The 19,257-nt window shown below is 43.2% G+C and overlaps 1 protein-coding gene across 1 annotated transcript in view; it reads right to left on the reverse strand.

Annotated features, from left to right (window-relative positions):
• HECTD4 (HECT domain E3 ubiquitin protein ligase 4) overlaps positions 1-19,257 on the reverse strand; it is a 2,691,195-nt gene that overhangs the window by 2,318,365 nt on the left and 353,573 nt on the right. Inside the window, exons 10-11 of the mRNA XM_086943079.1 lie at positions 10,510-10,623; positions 6,587-6,727 (exon numbers count right to left, since the gene is read on the reverse strand). Coding sequence (XP_086799205.1) covers positions 6,587-6,727; positions 10,510-10,623 — 255 coding nt within the window. The remainder of the gene's footprint in view (positions 1-6,586; positions 6,728-10,509; positions 10,624-19,257) is intronic.

Here is a 19,257-nt window from a genome sequence, read left to right on the forward strand (position 1 = left end):
GTTAAAGTTATCTATAGATCTTTCCCCCAAGAAAATAACATCCTTATGTCTTCAGTTATGAAGAATCATCCACCAGTACCTTTGCTGATGAAGTTTAAACCAGTAACCTGTGAACAGGTGTCCGAAGTTATGGTCAAAATTAAATCTGGCTCTACTGTCGATCCTCTCCCCCCCCGGATCTATAGGAAAATAGCCTTACAGCTGACACCGTGGTTAACAGAGATTTTTAATATGTCCCTGGAACAAGCTGTTGTACCAAGAAACTGGAAGATAGCGCAAATCAGACCCATTCTAAAGCCCACATTAGATGCAAACGAACCTGGAAACTACTGCCCCATTTCACTGCTGCCTTATTTCGGTAAAGCTCTTGAGGCCCTGGTAAATAAACAACTAACTAATCATTTAGAGAGCCATAAGCTTCTTGATTCCTCTCAATCAGGGTTTCGAGCGGCACATAGTACCGAAACTGCAGTAGTTGAAATACTTGATAACATCAGGCTGGCCTTGGACAAAAAGTAATCAGCTATGCTGGTTCTCTTAGATTTGTCGGCCGCTTACGACACCATCTCCCATGATATTTTGTTACAGCGACTCTGGGGGATGGGAAGTCCGAGGGAAGGCTCATGACTGGTTTAACAACTATTTAAAGGATCGTTTCACCACCGTGCACTTAGGCTCACAGGCTGCATGTAGCAGACCAGTATGTATTGGAGTTCCCCAGGGATCTATCTTGAGCCCCATGCTCTTCAATCTGTATGTCACCCTACTGGCCAAGATCATTAGATCATACAGGTTTGAGGCCGTCTCGTACACAGACGATACCCTGCTGCTGATCACCTTTGGCCCAGACTCAACTGATACTATGATCCGGTTTAAAAACTGTGACCCACATTGACAGCTGGATAGGCCAAAATAAATTACAGTTAAACAACAGCAAAACCGAGATCAATCTGTTCGGCAAGGCTGAAGATCATTGGTCAAGCAGCTGGTGGCCCCAGACACTCGGCCCCTGTCCATCTCCAAAACAAACCATCTGCAATCTGGGAATTACCATTGATAACAAACTTTCCTTGAATGCACATGTGAATCGTGTATGCCCTCTTACGGAAATTACGGAAAATCTTTAAATGGCTACCAATTGAAACCCGAAAGCCACTGGTGCAGAGCCTCATTGTCAGTCGCATGGACTATGGAAACGCATTATTGGCCTCCATAAATGAAGATCTTTTTTCCAAATTACAGATTCTGCAGAACACGGCAGCCCGATTAATCTTGGATCTGCCTCCTAGGTCGCCATCCGTCCCCAATTTGAAGCTTCTTCATTGGCTTCTGATTAGGAAGAGAGGGCAGTATAAAATCCTAAGCCTAACACATAAAAGCTTTTATGGCACCGGTCCTGGTTATCTTGGGAAAAAACAGAAAAAATACCAACCCATTAGAACCCTTAGATCCAGTTCTAAGCTCCTCTTTCCTCCCTTGCGGGTTCGCACTGTGCACAACGGTGGCCGATCTTTTTCCTATCTCACCCCTTATTTTTGGAATCCGCTTCCTCCCCATCTTATATCCATCCCAGACAACCGACGTTTCTGTAGTGAACTAAAAGCATGGCTTTTCTCTAAGTGAAATGAGACAGAACTCAGCCAGTTAAAGGGTCTGCAAGCGCCTTGAGACCCAACGGTGATATGTGCGCTATACAAGATTTTTTGACTTTGACCCCTCTCCTGCTCCGGAACCCCCTCTATTGCACCTTTCTGAGGCAAAGTGTGTACCCATTTTTTACAAGATTCAAAACCCAAATATCTGATGTAACAGATTTCCAATTTTATAGAAAATGGGACCAACATGCTTCAAGAAGGGAGATCTAGAGCTACTTCGCTGTAGAACCAGTGGGGGGGAGGTGGGAGGGGGGGGGGACAGGAGAGGTGGAGGAGGAGGACTGTTGCCAGGAGGCCCCTGCAGACTGCCTCTTCCCTTGGCTCTAAGACTTACATAGTAGGTTGAATGTTTAAAAGCAAGAACACAGTGACTCTAAGGGTTATCACTGCTCCCTCACCCCTGTAGTCAACATGTTTAAGCTCTCTTAGTATCCCCTTGACGGCCCGCTGCCTTCCTCAGGACTTAGATCCCTACTGTTGCGACTCTCACTCACAATAATGCATTCAAAATCAAATTTATAAATGTGATGCTCCCTGTGGATTTAATTCAGTTGTGGCCAAAGTTGTACCCAGAAGATACAAGATGACACAGCATACAGAAAATAAAATATTATCCCAGAGTTACTTCATAGTTCCTGCAGGAAAAGCTATGTTGAGGCAGAGGTATGGCAAAATTGTAGGCCCAGTCTGTGTAATAAAGCAATTCTATGCAGCACACGTCTGCCTGAGATGCACTGCAAAAACGTAAACACGTGAGAAACACAAGTGGGACTCCTATTTATCATAACATGTATACATCTGCCCCCACTTAGAAAGGTTTCTGTTGTTCTCTTGCCTCTAGTTTGGGTTCTTGTGCTCCATAAAGGGGGACAGATAGCACTTCATGTAGTCAAACGCTGTGTGTAAATAAATGCGAAAGATAGGATAGGGTGCTTATCCCTCGAAAAAATGTAAATTCCTATTTTTTTATGGTCCATGGTCACTTACTTCATGAAGGGAAACTGCTGCCTGTTGCATACAATATGCCCCCTGCTTCTAGATGTTAGCGGCCATCTTATGAGGGCAAATTCAGAGCTGGCTTGCGGCCAGGTCCAAGAACATGCTGAGTGACCTAGTGTGCACCCAAATACACTAGATCGTGCTGGGGGAGATGACCTACCTCATGTGTTGTGTGGCACTATAACAAGTGCATACAAAGGAGCAAAATGTTAAACCATGCAGGGAAAGACACCCTGTGCATGCATGCCCAAAAAGAACAATAGCTATAGTTTAATACTGGCAGAGCGAAACACTAGAGCTCACAGGGAAAGTAACCCTGTGCCCCTAAGAATGGAGCCAAGTGGGTATAGCTTAATTTAAGTCCCATAAGAAGGTATTAAAGAAAGCGATGTTGTTCATGTGGGCAATGTGTATTGTGGAAGCTGCTGGACTATATGAACTGTTTGTGGTATACAGTATTTTTTGTCATGAGGGGAATCATTAGTATCAATGACACAGAGTAGGCTTAGGAGTTTTGATTGTCATGTATAATTATCTAAATTCCCCTGGGAGTCCCAGGCTCAACAGGAAAATTGATCAGTTAGGGATCCCAGAGTGCATATTTATCCCATTATTTAATTGCCTACCAAGAGCCATGAAATCTTATCATTTAATCCCACTTTGTGATTTTCCAAGCGATATACCCATCTCCGTACTTTCATGTGAAGGACTTCCTGTATGGTCAGGTTAGTGGAATAGTAAACTACTTGTTCCAAAACAACTCATTTAATCTTATTTTATCTGTGTCTAGCTTCCATAAAATGAGATGTCAGGTGTTTTGTGACTTGCTGACATTCTTTGTTGTTTTGATTTTTATTTGTCCTGATTTTTCTAGTGGTCATTGCAATGTACCATAGGTTGCAGGAGCATGAAATCATGTAAATCACACCTGTGCTATTACAATTAATGTGTCTTCTTATTACCCACATCTCGGGTATTTCCACATTAACCCCTTCCATGCTGATGACGGCCCCAGCCGTCATGCATCAAGGTGCTCGTGTGCTGATGACGGCTGGGGGCCGTCATGAACCCACCCACTCTTAAAAACGGCCGCACAGGCGCAGAATCGCGGCAGCGCCCAAGGGGTTAATATTTTTTGTGTCTTGGGTTTATGGGCAGACAGTACATCTTCTGCAAGCGTAGTGACCAACAACAGGTGGGAGTCCCAAAGTGCAATGTCAGTCTGCTCCCATGGTTTTCTCCGGTGGGAATATGAGTATGCCACCATGTCTCCTATGTTCTGTGTCCTTTTGAATGAATAAGACACGGGTTGGGCGGAGGGGGCGGAGGGGGCACAGGGGTTGCCATTTGATCCCAGTGGTATTTAGCATTTGGCAATGTTTTATGTTTAGTTCCTGTACCTGGTTGGAAATGTGTGAAAAAGTAGTCTTAGATTATTCTCCCAGATTCTGGTTTGGGATGTGTTTCTAGAAGGGTCTCCCTGCAGTTGTTGTGAGCTCTCTTCATGGACCGCCTGATGATTCATTCAGGGTATTGTTTAGAACATAAGTGAACTGATAATTCAGAGGATTCTGCGTGGATGAAGATGGAGAAGTGTGGCTCAATGGTTAGAGCGGCAGACCCTGATGCAGAGGTCTGGCCCGGGACCAGGGTTCAATTCCCCGCCTCGGCGGGTCTTGGGCTCAAAAATTCCACGGACTTGATAATTCTCGCCTCGGTGCCTATTCCAATCATGGAGTCCCACTATGCAACTCTGGGCAATAGCTTGCTTAATCTCCACAACGGCCCCCACAATGCTAAAGGATGCCTGGCCTCCACCTTGGGGGTGCCCAGGAGTGGACGCCACACAGGGAAAGCCAGGATGGGTTCCACAGCGGTATTCGTACAAGCGCCTTGAGACCCTTGCGGGTGAGTAGTGCGCTATACAAGTATCAATTTACAATTTTTTTATTTTTAAGCTATCAAATCAGAGTAACATAGTTTTGTGTGTGGGTTTGCAGAACACTTGTGTGTAATCCAGATTCAGTGGCAATAATGTGCAAATCCAAAATGCTATATTAAACACACTGAAGGTATGAGTGAACTTTAATTATGGATCTTGAGAATTCAGTCAAACAACAAAGGCAATTGCAGTATCGTTATTCCCTGTCTAGATTATTAAGATGTCGTCGATGTATTGACGCCAGAGCTTGATATGCAGTCGGAACACATTGTTGTTATATATATGTTCTTCCTCAAAATGGTTAACATCCAGATAGGCAATACTTGGGGCAAAGATATTCCCCATTGAGATCCCGTATAGCTGGTGATATATTGTGCAATATCATTCCAAACATTATTTCTGTCAGTGCTAGTCTTGCGCATGAGGTGTTGTGGTGTCAAACGCTCATTCGGTCCTTCAAAGAGTGGACTATCTGGAAATGGAATTGTCTAGGAATAATGTTTGTTCACCTGAAATGATTGATTGATTACATGTTCACTGCTACATAATTTGCACCAGATGTCATATGGTCGAACTGTATGCATACTAATGTTTTGTGATGATTGGAAGTTGTATTTAATAAAAAATCGATCTAAAAACAAGAAAAAGGGTGGACAATCATGGCCAAGGTTTTTTCCTGTGGTATTCTCATTATCTAGCCTGCAAAATAGTTGAAGTATGGAGAGACACTCAAACGAAGATGATATTTCTGCAATTTTACTTTTTTAGCTAAAATCTTCTTATTGGTTTTGTAAAGACAGCTGAAGTCAAGACATATATACACATAGTGTTCAAACTTATGAGTATGCAGAAATACAAAGCTTTGTGGGGTCAAGCATTGTAACCTGTAAAGAAAAAGAAAAAAATAATAACATACAGAAAAAGACAGGTGAGGGATTACCCCCATCCATCTTCAATGAACAATCAGCAAGTAAGAGAGAGATGAGGGAAGAACATGGGAAAGCTGGGGGCCCTAGCAGTCCCTCATATAGGGAGCTGCTGGGTTTCTAGAATTTTGAGCAACGAGTCCCTGTATGAGAGTATCAAAGTATGTATAAGGCTTGTATTTATCTTTGTAACCCTCTTAGTCAAACATGGGTGTCTGTGTATCCTTATACTCAGTTCGGGGGAAAATGGAAGGCAAATGAACATTTGTGTGATCTGAGGTGGGAGACCAGTTAGGGGGAGGGAGCCCTCCTAGTTATATTAGACTATTTGGCGTGTGTGCTGTATGTCATACAACTAGTTGTAGTGCTCCAATTCTTTGGGGTGTGAAGCACTGGTATTCCAAATGGTCTGATAAACTATCACAGTGTGAATATATATACACTGGCTGCTAACAGAAATTAGCAATCATGCATTTGATTGCATTTTGAAAAGTGATAACGGAATTACACATTTGCCATGGTAATTAAGTTAATAGTTGACAATTGCATTGAACAAAATGTGATCAGGTGTATCATTCTATGGGACCTCAATGATTTTTTTTTAAATAAGGGGGCATAGCATTAAAAGATTTGAGAACGTTGGACTACTGGTACAGTATTATAAAACAGGAAAGAATAAACCTACTGGCACTGCATAATAAAGCAGTCAACAATGCTCAGTAAAGCAAAGAAATAACACCACTGGCTCTGTATAATAAAGCAGTCAGCTATAAGCCCACTAGATTTGTATATAAAGCAATTAACAAGGAATACATGAAAATGTTATTGACTAAATGAAAAAATTCAAGTTTGATTCAGTGCTGTGAACTGTTTTGGCATCACATAGCATTTCTTTATAAAACAAAAATATCTAAACTGGGAATAGCAGTATTTTGAATAGAAAATAAATTAAACTGTGCAGTTCAAAACACATACAACACAATTCAGACTAAAAATAACAACAATACGTGCAAGTCTAAAACGACCAACAGCTCTAGCCTACTGCTATATCCGATGCGACTCACCTTTGGGTTCAGTGATTATATGACTAACACCTAGTCGGTGACAGACATAGTGGAACGCCTGGTTCCCTGGATTGCACCACTGGTCAATGTAGTCATTAGAACATGTCCAAATCGTGTTATTCATTGCATCATAGCAAGCCCCTGAAACAAAATAATGAAACTAAGCCAGTTAACCCAGACATGAATTTCATCAAAGTGAGATTAAGTTAACTCCATACAACTACAGAGCTTTACAAAGGGCATTGCTTACGACAGCAATTTATGTAAAAAAAGATTATTGAATAGCATGGTATTTATTATTGGACTTGTTAAAGTGAACCTTGTTACACATGTGATATTCAGGACAGATCCGTCTTGTGCAGTCAATTGTTCAAATTCGCCCTATTTGGAACGACGAGTAGCCATCAAAGATTAAGTCTTAATTATACTTATACGGTCAATGTGCTCTACTGTGGTCCTTTTGTTAAAAATGTTTGTTTTATTATTGAATGATGTGAAGACATACCTGCACTGTGTGTGCGTATATCTAGAGAAATTGTGCAAACGCCAATGACTTAAATGGGCCATGGCATCTTGTGAAAGATGTCACAATAGCTCTCAAACCTAGACAGACATCATCAAACAAATTAACATTTTGGAATGCCGATTGTTAGTGATGCAAGACTGGGTTACAAGAATTTGTTTTCAAACAACATTTGATGGCACTGTTGAGGATATACATTTCTATTAATTTGTTTTGTAAAGTCTTTAATTATTGCTTTGTTTTGTACAGTGAGCCAGAAAACAACCGCAATGTTTTGGTGCCACTAATAATGAAGGACCTAGGAGGCCTTGCTCAAACATGTATCTCAAATGTCCTTATTTGCACCCAGGATCAAAGCTCAATATGGCAGATCTGAACATTCCACATATGGCTGACGTTTGGTAAGTTCCTCGTAACATATTGGTTTCCTTTTCTTTAGGAGATTTCCCTGCTTGTGGCATAAGTTCGAGGAGCACAGATTGTTAAATTAGTATACAGGAGGGACAAATATAGGTCAGACGATGTGGGGTGCAACTTTACCTTAGTCTGGAAGTGTACAACAGTTTCTGAACTGTTTATGTCAGGAAGAATATCTTTTAAATACAAAATACCTCCTAGGATATTTGTGGAATGATTTTATGATTAAAGATCAGAAAAATAGCAATTGTTACCTTAAAAACATTCAGACTGGGTGGCTACAAGAGAGGTAAGTAACATAGTTAGAACTATGAAGACTGGATTGGTCTTTGCCTATGTGCCCCATATTTACCTTGCACACAAATCGTTGGTATAAAACTACACAAGACAGGTCCATTGCTACTCTTGATTATTCTTCTGAAAGCAACACCAGATTTATATTGGTTGCATGCAATACTATGCGAATCACAGGCAAATGCAGATGTGCCCATCTGCCACAACAATAAAACAACCTGAGAGCAAAATAGGAAATGACCTATGCCCAGGACATCCTATCTTGCCCATAGAATTTGAGATCAATGGTGAACAAAGCAACCATAAACTTCCATTCCCCAAATACATGCTCATGGACTTACACTAATCATTAGTGTATGCTGCAGCCCAAACTCACAACATCTGAAACCAACATGCTGTAGGCAAATACACTTATGAACAGGTCACAAGCTTAATACCACTGCCAACAGAGGTGAATGAGGCAGATCTAGTGTGCTACGAGTATAGCACCTGACCCTGTATGGCCAACCTGAGTGGGCCTACTCCCATCTCAATTTCACTGAAGTAAATATGGCATGTGTGGCTGAAGATTCTGGTGACAGATATAATTTATGAGGTCCTACACAGTTACAGGGGAAGGAGGGGCATGGTTGCACCACACATTACAACTGTTGAATTTCTGTGTTTTTTAAAGTTTTGTATAGTAATATTTCTTCAATGTAAGTTTTTTTGTGAACATAAACTTTTTTTCACATAACAAAAGTAATTTCACTTCTGAGTAAAAAGCCATACAAAAGAACGTTTCGTCCATTATTTTGTTTAAGTTTTTTAATGATATACTTTAGCATCTATCCAAAGCATAAAAACACTGTGCAGCACTTTGGCTTTGTCTAGGGACTGTCTCCAGTCACATTCTATATCAAGCCCCTCTGCCCACCATGCAGGGTTTTCGGCTCTGCATAGTGAGTGAAGGAAGGCCCAAACATGACTTGAGCAAAGTCCTTGTGCTACCCCCCAAATACTATTGGTGCAGAGCTTAGCTGTCCCTCAACCTGTACTCCAAGAAACATGTGCACAACGTTTTGCCATATGCAACAGTCTCAGTACAGACACAGCACGTTAGCTCCTTGTCCAAGGCCTTCAGCTGTGTACAGCAGGCTTTAAGTGCATTGGCCATGTCCTACCTTCAGTACACATTTTATAAACTGTGGTCTTCCATTCTTTGAAAGACTAGTCCAATAAGACGGTGGTTATGATGTTTGGCACTCTCCTTCCCGTTTGGTCCCCTATTTGGTGGCCAGCAGAGTTGGGATCTCCTCCGTCACCAGATGCAAAGGTAAGAAATGTGGGGGTCACCTTTGACAATAAACTGTCCATGCACCATGCAAATTCGGTTGTCTCTGCATCGTTCTTTACCATTAAAATGATAAAGAAACTACTTCCTTACCTTCCCATTTCCGCCGCCAAGAACCTTATCAGTACACTAGTCATGTCTCGCATTGACTACTGTAATGGGCTCTTCATTCATGTTCAGGAAAGAGTACTAAACAAGTTGCAACCGGTGCAAATTAGACAGCAGTTAGACTGCACACAGGTACTCCCAAATTTAAACCAATCTCCAGCATCATACGACAGCTGCATTGGCTACTTGTTAGAAACAGAGCCAAGTTCAAAGCTTAGTGTATCGCTTTCAAATCAATACACTCTTCCGGATCAGAGTGTTTAAAAAAATCACTATGTCCCTGTACTCCCTCAAGGTGCTTACGTTCATCTTCAGCAAACCTCCTGATGGTACCACGGACAAAAAAGGTCTCATGGGGCGACAGATCCTTCCTAGTTGCCATTACTAAACTTTGGCTCTTTAATCAATAGTCACTATCTCCCTGCTAGCATACTCCATAGCACCGAGACATCCATGGGTATTTGTGCGCTCAATAAATCTCATAAATAAATAAATACAACCTTTTAAAGGAATATGGGGGATTGATGGGGACTGTAGCCATTTCTCTGATCCTTTGGACTCTCTAGAATCTCTGGACCCAGTTTTGGAACAATGCTGCAAAACAAAAAAGTGTTTTTCTGGAGCAGTGAGGTGTGAAACCCCACATTCTCACCAAGTATGGAAGCTGCTCCTTCTACCATCTTATAGACCCTTCCACATTTTATTTTTGCAAAACTGGATCTGCAGATAGCTCAAATAAAAACAGCAGCCACAATATCTGCAGTAAAAAGTGGAATGCCTATTGGTATTTTTTAAGACAGTACTACTCACTCAAAGCCTGACCACATCCTACATGAAGTCAGGGCCTGCTCCTCCTGCACCCCTGCACCGCCTTGATTGTTTTCTGGGATACTGAATTTCTGAATTCTTCAGATCATACAATGGCAACTTTGACAGTTGTTTCAGTCATGCCCAGTCAATGAGGTTGCTTGGATCAGCAGATATCGAAATGGACGATGGGAAAATGCGCCCTCACCCAAATCAAATGTAAATATTGATCATATGTTCTGCCTTCAAATCTGAATTCATGAATAATTCTCAAACCATACAAATGTATCTGAAAATATACAGATTTAAACCAAAATCACAAATAGGACATGAAATGTACAGAGAAGAAAGAAAAATGGTAAAGGCAGTCTGGAAATTGCTATGGTAGAAACATTACCTGAAGGCAGTCAGTGCAAAGTCATATATTGTAATATATCTTACCAATTCCTGGTATTAAAGCACCACGCCCAAGCGAACTTCCAGCAGCATCAATGAGATCAGCTCGACTTGAGAACTGCCCATCAGAAATGTTATACACCAAACTAGAGGCTAGAACTAAAAGAAATATTTCAATCACTATCTCAAGTTCTCTTAATGAGCTCTAGCCATTCAGACAATACATCTTTATTCAGTTAATTACAATAAAAGAATACGATTAATTCAGACAGAATTCTGTAACGTATACGGAATGATAAGAACTAAGTTGATAAGTAGAACAATCCAAGAATCTGCGTGAAAATACACACAATGTTACGACGAAAGCAGCATTGTGCAGCCTTAATAAAAGGTCGTAAAGTGAATTGTGCATGACAATCAGTACAGTCACCCTAGTAATACAATCTCTAAAACTTGTCAAATCAAACAAAACCATGCCATTTATATAAAATACACATAAAATTACAGGTAAAAACAGATATTAAAAACAGTAGTCATATCATAAGAAGCGATATGCAGCCATACAAATAGATTGTAAAGTGATTTGTGCAAGACATACATTACAATCGCCCTAATATTTCAGTTCTCTAATCAGATTATACGTGAAACCAGTTCAGGAGTCTCTTCTGAAAGTGCATAGCTGTAGGAAATAGCCCTTTCTGTATGGTCACCCCTACAATTTTCGCCCCAACGCTAATGGTTATCACTCTGATGGCGACTGAAGCCGCCTAACAAGGCCCTAGTGCCAGTGCTCTCTCTCTAAATAGGATACATGTGAATTGGTAGCCTCAATTGACAAGGACTTTGACCCCCTTATAAGTGTCTGGTAAATGGTACCAGTGGTACCCAGGGCATGTGAGTTAAAGGGGTCACCAGGGCCTGAAGCACTGTTTTTGCCACCCTGAATGATCCAAGTAAACATATGACAGAAGTCTTGCGATTGCAGAAGCAGTGTTAATTGCTTCAACTCAACTTTGCTCTCACCATGTATGGCAAGGTAAAAGTATTATTTTTACAGTAGGTCAGTCACCCCTAAGGTAGATCAACTGAGCCCAGGAGGCAGGGTAGATTACATTAAAGGTGTGGACATGTAAGTGCAAGCTTATATGTCCCTTATAGTAACCTCTTTCTATTAAGGGCAACTATAATGTTCAGGTGGCCATAGGATAATATGGGTTGGCACCCGGGCACCCCGAGGTTACAAGCTCTATTATGGTCCCACTGAAAATAGGCATGTTTGGTATCAAACAACTTGTCTCAACAAACCTAACATGATTCTCATGTAGTATTTGATGCAACATGCACCCAGGTGGCTACCTTAGAGGTTGCCCATCTCGTTGCCCCAGCCTTTCCGGTGACCTGGCATCTGCTGCTGCCTACACTGGAATATAACCCCCTGCCAGGAAGGAGTGAAATAAAGGTCTGGCCGGAAAGGAGGTGACATCTCACTCCCCGACAGGACAGCTAGTGAAGTGGCACATTAAAGGGGTGAACTTCAAAGCTTACACCACCTCTGATATGCATTCAAGCTGACTCCCAAAGGAGGAAACAGCCCACCCTCCACCTGTTGGTTGGTGGAGGATTCCTTGACTAAAACGTGATACATTACCGAAAAAACGAATTTCTGATTCCAGTCTATGAGACGTCAGCTTTTTTGGCTGTCCACCCTCCTCCCATTGTCCTGAAGAAGACCTACTTTGACGCACTCTATTGCGCAACTCCGTGGCCGAAACGTCTACATTCCATATATGTCCGCACAGCCCTCATGATCACAATTTAATTGATTTTTGAATCCTGCATAAAGAGAAAGGACGAAACCTTCACCAAAAATTCCCCCTCCCCCTCATTTATTTTCCCATGTATTTGTGTTGTATATAGTGTACTGTCTATATCACATATTCAATACATGTCACTTTGTTCACTATAGTCACTCATTGTTTTTCTTTCTGTTTAAATGTGTTTATTGGTTAACATCATAATCATGTACACAAGAAGGACAATACTTTTTCGACTTACACAACTTCCGCATCTGGACAATCAGTAAACAAAATTATACATTACACACAATCTGCACTCTCTGTACGTTTATGCATTTCCAATTCCATCATTGGGGATAGCACAGGATCACCTCGATATTTATTCCAGTTCGACCATTTCCGGTTCCATTTTTTGGGGCACCCCCTTGCTACGAAGACTTCCGTTTCCGCCAGCATTCATCTGTCAAGCTCTTTCGCCCATGTGTGGACGAGTGGTGTGGTTGCTCCCCCCTACCCTCTCACCATCTCCCGTCCTAATGTGTATCCTAGCGTCATGAATTGTTTTTCCACTTCCGTAAGGTCAGTCGTCTCCAAAATATTCAACAATCCCAGTTGTGGCGTTTAGACAATCTCCTTATGTAAGGCCGACTGCATGTGTTCCGAGGCCTCCTGTCATAGGACACGTATCTTTGGGCAGCTCCACAGAGTATGGTAAAAGGTGGCCTGTTGGCCACATCCCCTGAGGCAGGGATCGTCAGATCTGGAACCTATTTTTACTAGGGTCTGTCCTCTCATGTATGATCGGTGCAGTATCCTAAGTTGGATCAACCTAAATTTTAGTGTAATGGCTGCCTCTCGGGAGGACATAAGGGCCTCCTGCCAATCCTCATCGCTAATCAATCCCAAATCGTCCTGCCATCGCTCCCTGAGTCTCGGAAAAGTATCAGAGAGGTTATTGCATAATTTCTTAAATGTGAGAGACATTGCTTTCGAATTCAAGGGCCCATCTAACAGCCTGTCCTCAAGTGGTGAAGATTCTGGTATGTCTGTAAAGGACGAGAAGGCCGTCTTAAGAGCATGCAGAATTTGCAGATGTCTATACATTTCTCCCAGAGTCAGGTGATATTGTTTCTGAAGTTCCTCAAATGTGAGTATAGTCCCCTTTTTGACCAGATCTTTTACTGCTGAGATACCTATAAGATCCCACTTGTCAAACCCGGGCTGGTAGCAAAACATGCCCAGTTTCTGCGTTTACCAAAGTGGCGCTACCTTTGTGAGGATGCCAGCCCATCTCAGGCGAGAATGCACAGTGCGCCAAATGTCTAACTTGTGTAGGGTGGGCCCAAAGAATCGCCCCTTATTTTTCTTATCACTAGTATACAAGGCCCCCCAATAGCCGGATCGGTCAGTTTGATATCGGTCAAGAGCGTATGCAGGGTCATCCGGAGGACGGTATATCCAATGATTGACAGTCACTAACTGTGCTGCCCAATAATAAAGTTGCAGGTCGGCAAGCGCAACGCCTCCATCATACCAACTTTTAGTCAGCTTCTTCTACGTACGGACCTCTCCTTCCACCGCTTTGAAATATGAGTCCGGAACTTTGTGTGGGCAGTTGTGAAGGATATACAGGAAGCAAGGAAGGGAGGAAGGGCCAGCATCATAAAGAGCGCAACCCATCCCAGCAGCGAGAGCGAAGGGATCACCAGTGTTTCACGTCCGCTCGCAATCTAGCCAACGGGGGAGGGGGCCAAGTTGGAGCTGTAAAATAGATTTGGGTCTGACGTAACAAAGACCGCCAAGTATCAATACCCATCCTCCTCCACCACTATGGAACAGCCTTGGAAGCCTGGGAACCTGTCCCCGCCACATAAATACGGACTTATGCCAGTTAATCGCATACCCGGAGTATTTGCCGAAATTTGTGAAGATTTCAAGCACCACCGTTATAGATTTGTATGGGGAAGCCAGGTACAGCAGTATATCATCCGCATATAGGGATATTCGTTCTTCTACTTCGTACGCCCACCTCAGCCCCCGAACCATAACATCACGGCGTATCCACGCCGCAAGGGGCTCCAATAAAAGAGAGAATATCAACCGGGACAGAGGGCATCCCTGTCTGGTACCTTGTTATAGCCTAAATGTTCGGGATGTATGACCATTTACCTTCACTTGTCTCAAAACATCTGTGGCTTTAAACTTGGGACCCAGACCCACCCTTTCTAAAACTTCGAACATGTATGGCCATTCTATGAAATCAAAGGTCATAAAGGCATCGAGAGACAACAACGAGGCATGCTGCTCAATGTATTCCTTGCGGGCCATCACGTTATGTAGGCGACTTAGATTGAGGGCTGTATTCCTTCCAGGCATAAACCCAGTCTGATCAGGGTGGACTAATGTTGTGATAAAGCCACCAGCCTGTTGGCGAGGACTTTCGTTAATACCTTTGCCTCTACGTTAATCAGAGAAATTGGCCTATAGGAGCCACATAAGTCCGCCGGTTTGCCCGGCTTGTGAATCACCACTATTGTGGTCAATCTTTGATCCACTGACAGCCGGCCCATCTCTAGGCTCTCCTCGTACATGGCCTTCAAATGAGATATCGTGCGAGAGGCAGTGACTTTGAGGAATTCAACCGGGATGCAGTTAGGCCCCATCACCTTCCCTGATTTAATCTGTCCTATAGCTTTGCCGATTTCCTCTTCTGAGAGATCCCCATCTAGGGTCTCCCTATCTGCCTCTGAGAAGGCCGGAACGTCACTATTCTGGAGGAGCTGGCGTGAATCCTCAGCAGTGTAATGAGTAGAGGGGGAATATACCTTTTCTAGGTGAGCAGCGAATTCCTCAGCAATTTCCAGCGAATGTGTCACAGTGTCACCTCCTGAAATTGTCAACTTATGTACCCATCTCGATCCCTGTTCTCGCCTCTCTAACCAAGCCAGTGTCCTGCCAGCCCTATCTCCCATTTCATATATTCTATGCTGGGTATGGCGATACTTAGCCATCATGTGTTCCCTGGTTTTTATCCGATACTCATCCTGCTTCAGTAGAAGCATATGGGCGGCGTCAGCCGAGGGATTCTGTGCATGTTCCTACTCTAGGTCAAGAAGGTTTGTTTCCGCCTGTACCAAAAGCTCGCATTGCTTAGTGATGTATCCCATCTTCAGATATAAAGCCTGTCCTTTCAGAACTACCTTGTATGCCTCAAAGATTGTCTGAGCGGATGTGACTGAGCCCACATTTTCGGCGAAGTAATTCTCAGTTTGTGTGCGAAGTTCCTCTCTAATGTCTGGTATGTGAAGAAGCCATGGATTAAGAACGATAGTGGTGCGTGCCTGTCTTTCCCAATTTGTGTACTCCACCCAGACCGGGGAATGGTCAGATATGCCCCTCAGTAGAACCTGGGATTTGACAAAATTACCCACCGATGACAGGTGTGTGAGGAAATAATAATTACGAGATAAGCTTTGGTGCATGTTAGAGAAAAAAGTGAATAGTTTGACCGTGGGCTAGAGCGCTCAATATCCACCAATCCTAATGCTGTCGTAAAGTCAGCAATTAAAGCATTGGATTTCGCTTTTGACCTCGGTGGATGGCCGTCGATTGTGATCTAGCGTCATATTATAGTCGCCTCCCATAATCAATGTGCCTTCTTGGAGTCCTGTCAGCCTACCTCCAAGGTCTTCCAAAGCTATTTTACCCAGAGAAGGAGGTAGATAAACTGAAATTATGTTGAGGTCCCTACCATCCCATCGGGCCTCCACTCCTACGAAGCTCCCCGCATGATCCGCCCATACCTTACGAACTATGAGAGGTAGAGACTTCTTTACCAGAATTTCCGTCCCCCTTAACCCCGAAGTGTAATCAGCATGGACTAGGAGTTTATACCCCTATCTAGTAGGGCCTTACTCTTCTGTCCCATCAGGTGCGTCTCTTGTAGCAAGACCACGTCAGGAGAATGTCGCTTCAAATACTGTCGCACTCTCTTGATCTTGTCCCCCATCCCGTTAACATTCCAAGTCAGTACAGAAAGTATAAATGTACAGGAATTTATATAGCGCAAATCACCGACCGGTTTCTAAGCGCTTGCTTAGGGAACCCGTCCTGGGATTCCCCTGCGAGATAACCCCGGCAGGGTATCCGCAAGGTGAAAGCCAGGCATCCCGCCGCGAGGGGCCGTTGTGGAGATTAAGCAAGCTATTGCCCAGAGTCGCAGAGTGTGAACCTGTGAATCGAGTAGGAACCGGAGCGAGAATTGTCGAGTCCATGGACATTTTAGGACTCAAGACCCCACCGAGCCGGGAATCGAACCCTGGTCCCGGGCTGACCTCTGCTTCCAGGTCTGCCTTCTCTAACCAGTGAGCCACACTTCTCCACTGCGTGTCCGATCTCTATCTCCCATCCCAAGTCACAAAATGAGCAACAATTAAACGGATCAAAGCGGTCGGCGAGAAAAATGTAAAACATCCTGTCCAGTATTTATCGTCCCAGCTGCACAATTAAACAGTGAACCGTCAAACATCCCCCATCCCCTCACCCCCCAGTCCCCTCCCTGCCCCCCTGCCCGTGGATTTAGAACTACCAACTCCCAAACCTGGCAGAGTGCCTCTCTCTCCTCCTGAAATGCTAAAAATGCAAGGGGTGTCCTAACCCCCCTTCCCGCATGTACACTTCACAATTAACTTGTAGTTTAGCCATCCACGATTCATAAGGTCTACTCCCTTTCAGATCATATCAGTGGAACTAATCAGTCTGCTTTATTGCAATAGGTCCCATTTTTAAAGAAGTCTCGCAATGATGGGTATTTCCACCCCTCCCCCATTCCCTCTAATTGCGCTTTCAGTTGTGCGTGAGATCTCCCTCCTTGTAGCCCAGGATGATGAGTCCTGCTCCTTCAGCTGACTTTCTTCCTCTGCTGAGCCGCTGTTTACCGTCTCCGTACGGATACCTCTGTGTTGACTAGGTCTGCCCAATCGGTCTCTTCTTTGGCTTCCCACCGTGCTCCAGCCTTCCATCCATTCCCATACTGCCTCTGGAGAGTCAAAAAATCACCACTAGCCATCCAACTCCACTCTCAGCCGCACAGGAAAGAGCAATGCGTACTTTACTTCCCGATCTCATAGTTCCCTCTTCACCGCCGGAAAACACATTGTTTTTCTGACGCAATATATGTGCAACTGTGACAGCCTTGAGTATTTATTACTTATTCAGAATATATTATTGATCATTATATTCTACTGTGCGTGTCTTTCTCTATGTGTGAAGTAATTTCCTGTGGGACTCATTGTTCTACGTTTTCCTAAAAATAAGTAATTTATTTCTGGATTTACAAACTATGTTCTAAGCAATTGCACACATCCCAACAGAACTATTTGTTTTTGTTTTACATTCTGTACACTAGTTGGAAGCTAGGGTCTATGAGGCAGCAGTCGTCAGTTTGATAGGTCAGCCTGTTCTCATTTCACTTTGAATTCGACCATGAAATGATTATGAGATCAGTGCAAGATCAAAGGCAAGGTTGGTGAAAATATACAGCTTTGCAGAATCAAAGAGATGGGTTTAAAAACTGGTCCTACTCGGTTTCTCCCCCTTTTATCCCTTCCAAAGTATCAAGAGCAAAGACAGAGTTGGAAACTAAGGGCAAGATGTACTAAGAAGTGGTCACCATTTACGACCAGTACTTTCTCAACCACTAAACAATTTCACGAATCAACGTAGGTTGGTCAGTAAAATGCCAACAAATATGTTGGTTAGTAAAATGGTGATTCAGAGTGGGTAGTAATCCTACATACAGGAAAGTTAATAGAGCAGGTTGCAAACTGGACTCACTCATACTGATGGCCATCACAGGTATCTTTCCCCATGAGTGTCAGCAGACCATGATGTCTGTGATCACCTTTCAATTAAGTAAACGTAATTTTTTTTAATGCAGCAACCCCTTTTCGTACCTTTTTTTACATTAACAAAGTGATATGTGTCCTTTGGACACCTTATTTTTATTTATTTATTTTTTTCGGAGTGTTATATAGCGCTTACAAGACCGGGGTTATCAGAGCGCTATACAACATACATAAAGAAAAACATAAGCAATAAAGTACAGTGAGAATCATCAAGGATATTGGGGACCAAGAAGAACGAGGTCATAGGCCGGATGCATAGAGATGGCGGTTGAGGAGAAATTCTTTTAGTTGTGTCTTGAAGATCGTGAAAGAGGGATTTGTCCTGATGTGAGTAGGGAGAGAGTTCCAGATTTTTGGGCCATTCCCAGAGAAAGAGCAGGAGAGAGCTTTTTGTTTATGTCTTTTTGTGGGGATTAAGAGGAGCGAGTTGGAGCTTCTTAGGTTTCTTGATTGACCAGCTTTTGTGAGTTTAGCAGCAAGGTAATCCGGTTTGCCTGTGTGCAAGGCTTTATGTGTGAGGCAGGCCGTTTTGAAGGCGCAGCGTGCTTTGATGGGTAGCCATTTTAGGGCCTGTAATGCAGGGGTGATGCGGTCATATTTCCTGGTCCCTGAGACCATTCTTGCGGCTGCGTTTAGGGTGGCTCTCATGGGGGCTGTGTGTGTTCTTGCTGTCCCGGTTAGAGTGGCATTACCATAGTCAAGACAGAACTAGAGATTGGGCTGCAGTTTTTAGGTCACTGGGGGGTATGTGTTATTGTGGGTAGCTGTCACCTATTTTTCGGTTATCAGGTGTGGGAGGTGCAAGGGATTATTTAGGGTAACCGAGAAGTGGCAATGTATTCAAATATGTACATAACAGCAATGCTACTAAACTTACACATAGCTAAGCTATGTATTGCAGAGGAAAGAAAAATGGATGACAGGTGCTATACCAATAGTGCCGATAAATAGTGGCTGATGGGTATCATAATCAATCCATCTAATGTCTTGGAATATAAGACCGCTGAATAGCCCCGCAAAGGCAAAGTGAAGTTGCCTACCGACATCAACATCAGACAGTAATTGCACTGCTCCAGGGGACTCACTTTGCC

Source organism: Lissotriton vulgaris, chromosome 11, assembly GCF_964263255.1.
Source record: "Lissotriton vulgaris chromosome 11, aLisVul1.2, whole genome shotgun sequence".
NCBI lineage: Eukaryota > Metazoa > Chordata > Amphibia > Caudata > Salamandridae > Lissotriton > Lissotriton vulgaris.